The sequence below is a fragment of the Diuraphis noxia genome, unplaced genomic scaffold (genome assembly GCF_037042655.1).
Source record: "Diuraphis noxia isolate RWA-SAM2 unplaced genomic scaffold, SU_Dnox_SAM2 contig0001, whole genome shotgun sequence".
NCBI classification, from domain to species: Eukaryota; Metazoa; Arthropoda; class Insecta; order Hemiptera; family Aphididae; genus Diuraphis; species Diuraphis noxia.
In genome coordinates this window covers 59,507,811-59,514,971 of record NW_028301711.1, presented here as the reverse complement: position 1 = coordinate 59,514,971, position 7,161 = coordinate 59,507,811, and the positions used below count along the sequence as shown (strand labels likewise).

Genomic DNA, 7,161 nt, shown 5'->3' with positions numbered 1-7,161 from the left:
TAAGCTGATTGCCCATAAAAAAATATAATTGCGATTAGATTGTTATTACTGTAAATTCCTACTAAATTGATTATGCTATATTTTTCTTCTATGTGTTTTACTGCTATTTTTTTACTTTAATTATATCATCCGTACTGACTAACCTACAATACATATAATATCACATGTTTGTCGTATACGTATATGGTGTATCATATAAAGTATACAATATACATTGTGAAACAGAAAGATATACCTAACCGAATGTCATATCTTTTATATGTTTTTATATGTTTCATGTTATATATTTCTGTTTCACCCTGTATATAAAGACATTTATATACTGTGGTCATTGGTGTCACTGTAATCCGTATAGGAACCCTGATATGCACGCCTAAAGGTTAGGTTACCGTGGCCACACACTGCTGCAGCAGGCAGAAGAATTCTTTTGTATTAGCGGTGTCGCCTCTGTGGCGGTAAAATTGTGTCCGACTTCCTTTTACCCTAATCTATACGACTATGTGTGTGGGTAGGTACGTTAAGCAACAATACATTTACTTTGACATAGGTAAAATGTATTGTTGAATATTTATATTTGTTATATTTATATGTTACCATCTGGCTGGCACCGCAAATTTCACGATTGCAATGCGAATATGTATGTATGTGACCTATGTATTGTACGCTTAGAGGCAATTAATAGTAGTACACATTTTTTAGTTTTTATTTTTCAAAACTCTATGGAAGTGTTTAAGATCCTAACTAATAAAATAAATAGGTACATTAAAAGCTTAAAAATATTACCATGTATTGTCAAAAATGTATACTAAATTATGATAAATATGCTTAAATCTAACATTTTTAACATATTTCTTCAATAGAATTATCTTAATTCTAATAGTTACATTAGACTAAAAAAAAAAAAAAACATATGTAAAACAATTATAAATCATAAATGTATCACATACAAATCATAATATAATAAACTGTAAAGAAATTAATAATTGTCATTAGTAAAATCATGCGAATAAACTCTACTAATAACATTAAACCTATTTAAAATTTTTTATAAAACTGAATCTTTTGATTTTAATTTAAAAATTAGAAAATACGATCGGGAAAACCTGAAGTTGACGCACCGTCGTTGATACCTCCTGTCTGTTTGACAATTGGCCGATTATTGTTAGCACGTTGAGATGTGTACTCAAAATTAGATGTTTGAATTCTGGACATGACATTTGTTAATTTATCTGGCATGGGATCTGTCCAAAGAAAATCATGGTCTAAAGCTAAGTTGGCAGTACATCTCTTTTCCGGGTCTAAAAAAAGTAATTGTTCAAGGAGGTTGCATCCTTGAGGGTTAGAAATACGACGCATAAGACGATTCCACATCTGTAAATAAACGTTAAGTGGTCTAAGTCTAAGAAACAAAGTTTAAATGATTTAAAATATTTACTATTCCCGGTTGAGGATTTTCTGGTAGTACTATATTTCTATACAAATCGTACTTCACAACACTTGGCCAAACTTCTGGCGTGATTTTTCCACGTAAAAATGATATCCATTTTAATTGATCCACCTCCGACGAACCCTGCATTATTGGACAACGAGTCCAAAGTTCAGCTATAATGCATCCAGCTCCCCACATATCAATAGCTGGTCCGTAATTACGTTCGCCGAGCAGTAACTCGGGAGGGCGATACCAGAGTGTTACTACGCGATTAGTATAACTACATGGAATATAGATTGACATAATTGGTAAACCAGCATAGAAATAATAATGATAAATTGTACAAATAACGAGTTTTTGATAAAATTGGAAAATAATAATTGTGCCATTATTTATTAAACATTGGAAATATATTCTATCTTTGGGTAAAAAACTAAAAAGGTATAGGTATGTAATATGACAATATAGTATAACGGTAATGTATACCACCGCTTGGTTGTTTGTTGTATAATGAATATTATCCTGCTTTGGATGAATGAGTACCTATATTATCTAATATTAAATGAATGATTTTTTACTCACTTATTGGGCTTATCTGTTGTAGGTTCATTAAATTCACGGGCTAGACCAAAGTCTGCCAATTTCAGAATTCCTTGTTTTGTAACCAATATGTTTGATGTTTTCAAGTCACGGTGTAAAATCTATTTAGGTAGGTATACATTATTAGTTTAATTTTATATAAATTTATATAATTTTCATTATCTGGACAATAAATTCACCTTATTCGTGTGTATATAGAACAGGCCATTGAATATTTGACGGGTAATATCCTTAATTTCAGATAAGTTGAATCGTACAGTAGTATTTCTTAGTAACCCAGCTAGATCGTGTTCACAAAATTCAAATACAAAAAAAAATGATGATCGATATTCATTTTCTTTACATGCTATTAAACATTAATTGTATTACATTAATTTCAAATAAGTATAACATTTTATCAATCTCTAATAACATTTACCTTTTCTATGACAAATTTCAATCAATTCGACAACATTTTCATTTTTTAAACGTTGTAGGATTCGAGATTCTCTCAAAGCAGTGATTGGAAACTGAAGTTAAAAATATATAACACTCATAATTAATATTACAAAATATTCAATAGGTATCACTAAAAATATATCTATTGTGTTTTGTTTTATTTAGATTCTAAATTTGTATACTTACTTTTATTTACTTCATGATAAAATATTTTTTATTAAATTGTTCAAAATATAAAATTTCAGAGAATTAATATTCATTGAAAATAAACATGTTTTTGACTAAAATAAGTTTAACAGTCAATTATTTTAGGAACATACTTATTGACAAATTTATGTGAAATTAATTATATTTTTTATTTATTATATTGGTTTGTTTTTATTACGTAACTAGTAGATTATATATTTTATAATATTTCAATGTAATTGGTTTGTTGACCATAATGAACTGAATTTAATAAAATTAGAACAAATTAAGACAGATTGCTTCCTAAACATAATGGATTCTCATAAGACTAGATTACTAGAATAAAATAAATATATTTAAATATTTATAAATAACTATTATTTCTCAACTAAAATATTTTTATTTTTATATCAAGCAGAAACAACAGACAATATTTATTGATTATTTGACTTATTTTAGATATTGGTAATTTATTTTCTTAAAATATATCATAATACTATGATATTTGTAGTATTAAATGTCTTGGAAAATGTTAATGTAAATTCAAAAATAGGGCATTTTATGATACTGATTTTAAATATTGTAGCTAAAAAAAAATTAACTTCTTTTTAGCTGAGTTAATTTAGTATTATTTTTCTACTTAAATTTTAACCTATCGATTTCAATTTTTTCTTTGTTAATATTTAAATATTAATTGGATGTAATTGAATTTATTTAATAACTCACTAAAATGTAGGTAAGTTTATTTAAGTCAAAGTAACTGTTATTTTTGTGACTTATACATAACAAAAAGATTATTGACTCCTGAAATTATTTTCTTTTATTAGGTATACTTAAGAATTTAGATTATATATTATGAAATACAAACAGACATTAACTTACTCCTTGTGTTTCACGCTCAGTAATAATTTTTTTGAGAGCCACAAAATTTTTATTTATTTTATGTTGTCCTTTGTGCACTTCACTGAAAATAATATAAAATATTATACATTTATGCATTTCAATATTTACTTAAATTAATAAATAGTATAAATAATTATTAATTGTAGGTAAACATAATAAACTAAGTAAAACTTCACCTAATTAGTAACCTCAACAGTAAATGTTATTTATTTAGATATGTAAATAATATAATATGATAATAGCACATTGATATTGGTCAATTTAATGTGTAGGTATATAATGTAGGTAGGTAGTAGACTAGGACAAAGAAGGTACCTACAGTGTATAGAACTATTGCCTATTATGTTAGTAAAATTGTATGTGTAGTTAGAAATATGTATGAATTTTATTAGATATACCAATCAAAAATGACATACACAAAATATCAAATTTATTTTATTGATTAAAGTATATCCAAAATTTTTACAGTTAATAATATTTTATTATTGAATTATGAACTTAATGTTAATTAGCAAGCAGGTAATATTTTGCATTATTTTATAATATAATTTCATAATTAAATTAACAGCTACTTATAAAATGTATAAATATTATCCTGAAATACCAATATAAAAACATAAGCTATATAAATACTAAACTACCTCAGATATGGTTTTTCTGACACAATTGAATCCAATAAATCATTGTGTGATGTTCTTATAAGTTATAAGTAGGAACCTATAAAGCCATAGAGGTCAATAAGTGCAGTTTTTAATATTTCAAATATAATACACACAAGTCACAAATTAATATTTATGTGTATTGTATATCATATATTAATATATTATGTATATTTTATATTGTATAGTTTTTAATTGTACATTTTATGTGGTAAATTGTATTTCTGTACAATTATAGGAAAACATAGATTATGGAACAAGCCGTAAATGATCAAACTCGGATTATAATATTATATTCTACTCAGTTGATTTTTAATGAGAAGGTATATGTGATATTTAGAATTTGCCATATTTTTGTCTTTCTAGAAGTATAAAAATTGCAAATTGTCCCAGCACCGTTAAATTATTAATCGACAAATTACTGCAAGAATACACATAAGTACCTAATTTCAAAAGTTAAGGACAGATGAATTTATCGTTTTGAAAATATTCTTTCGGATAATCTTTGAAGGTTATAGGTACTTCGAAAATATTGTTTAAAAACTGGTTGTTCAGAGTAACAAATTCACAGGTTTCAAATATAAATAATTTTAAAATGTATTATGATATTTATAAATATTATGTAAATTTTAATAATTTTTTAGATTAAATCACCTTAACCTGACATACATCATTCGAGATAAGCATCTGTCTCATCGTTAGAGTAAAAGAGTACATTTTTACAAAAATCAATTGAGTATTTGGATCACAGGCTAGATAACAATTGTTTGAACTCATTATCGAATAAACTATACGAATCACACTGATAGTATGATAAAAGTCATTACTCATTATTGTTTCAGAAAATAAAACGGTTCTAAAATCATTTTTAGGTTTGGTTACGTATTACTTAAAATGTATTCCAATCACTGAAAATATTTCAAAAGCATTACACATACATTCATGCAATGGATGTAAATGAAAATGGACATCAAAGTGTGACCAAATATTTAACGAAATTAAACAAATTTTAATTTTGGTATCCGTTTATTATGAGCATAAAATTTCAATTTAATTCGTAATAAACTCATCATCGTATGCAGTATGCACTAAATGCTGTACTTTAACATGTATACCTAGATCGTACAGAAAAACACATAGCATCAGGACCTGATTTAAGGTTTTGGTGACCCCAGGGCCAACATAAGATTGAAATATAAGAATTTTTAGTTAATCTACATGCTTTAACACTTTAACTTTAAAATTATATTTAACTGATGGATTATTCCCTTATCATGCTATTAATTTCTTATCTAAAATAGAATATTTTTTTTGCAAATAACTAGAAAAATTTAAAAAAAAAAGGTTATCATTTTGTTGGGGCCCCGCGGGACCCCCTTAAATCCGGCCCTGCTTAGCCTAGGTATCAATATTCAATAGTGTTGTCTGAGTCTGAGTGAAATTTTTTACAAATTTAAATGGAAGCCTTCTTAATTATTTACAATACTAGTACCTACTGTCATATGAAATGTTATGAGTTATGACTATAGTAGGTATTTTACATTAGAAACTGATCTTAAACTGTTAATATACTTTTGATGATAATAAAAGGTATTCCATTCTGAGCTGATCAATTACAACGATGAGCCTATGTTTTATCTTCATTTGATTTTAAAATAAAATGTATAAAATCTTAAAACAATTTCATGATTGAAAATTTGGAATCGAAAATCAAAATGAATAATACATTTATCTTAATTTTACTCAGGAACAATCGTTTTTCAAATTGAATTATTCTAAAACAATAAATTGTATCAACTAGAAACATGATTCTTTTTAAAGTATTAAATTCGGTCAAAACGTGTAAATGGAACATTGATTTTTCTAATAATTTAAAATTATAATTGTACAATTTACGAGAAAATCAGCTTCGATGGAACAATGATGCTTAATATAGGGTTACCGAATTACCGTGTTATCGAAAGATTATGTAAAATTATCAAATGATTAGTAGTAAGTACATAATGTAGAACTTAATGACCGAACTATTTGGAAAGATACGAATATAATGATCAATTACCCAGTCATTTTTTTATTGTAGTCGTCTATTAATTATCGAAACCCCTAAATGGATCTATTTCACTTACACCTGTTAGTAAAACAAATGGAAATTTCGAAGACGCTCAAACAAATATGTATAGATGCGGTAGATAAATTGGGACACGATAATTTATGACCTGGTGAAAAAAAGGTGGTTCCAAACTTCAAACTCACATACCTACCTATATTTTGTCTGTTTTTTGTTATACTTATTGGTATTTGAATAATTAACTTTTAAAAATATTTATTTGATTAATGCATACATGGTTATATTTATTTAAGATTAAGAAGAATACCAAATATAGAGCGTCAATTTTTGTCATGCGATAAATTTGAATTTTGACGGTGTTGTAGATTATAACGTTTAATAACAATATTAATAATCAATAAACAATTTTTTTTAAATTAATCGTAAGTCAGAAATTTAAATCATGCACATTTAAAAATAATAATGATGGCAATAAAAAGCAAAAAAAATTATATTATATTTACCCGTAAGTTCCTTGGCCAATTTTGATCAAAAATGTGTATTTCATGTCAACATTCTTGCTCCCGAACAGGTCCTGGTTTTCGAATTCATCCATATATTTTTTCATCATGGAGTCTTGGTGTGAGGCATCATCCACTGTCGGCAACGGTGTCTCTGGTGGTGTTGGAGTCGTCTCATAGGTACCCATCATAAACTTTGTAAAGTCAGTTGAAAAATCATTATTTCTCGCCATGACACAAGATGAGTGTATCTCGAATAAGAGACAATGCAGACGACGTTTCGCTAACAACTATACACTGTCAATATGTCACGATTCCAGAACGTGTTTGGGAGCTAACAGCGCACCTTGTGGCGAGTGGTTGAAAATAAGTGGGGGC

The 7,161-nt window shown here is 27.0% G+C and overlaps 1 protein-coding gene across 1 annotated transcript; it reads right to left on the bottom strand.

The window, feature by feature from the left end:
* Positions 1-1,037: 1,037 nt before the first annotated feature.
* LOC149061050 (cyclin-dependent kinase 9-like) lies at positions 1,038-7,161 on the bottom strand. The gene is made up of 7 exons (XM_089216586.1): positions 6,787-7,161; positions 3,536-3,617; positions 2,448-2,538; positions 2,209-2,375; positions 2,012-2,130; positions 1,436-1,709; positions 1,038-1,371 (listed from the first exon to the last, which is right to left on the bottom strand). Exons 1-7 carry the CDS (start codon positions 7,014-7,016, stop codon positions 1,081-1,083), a joined length of 1,254 nt encoding a protein of 417 aa, XP_089072712.1. The 5' UTR covers positions 7,017-7,161; the 3' UTR covers positions 1,038-1,080.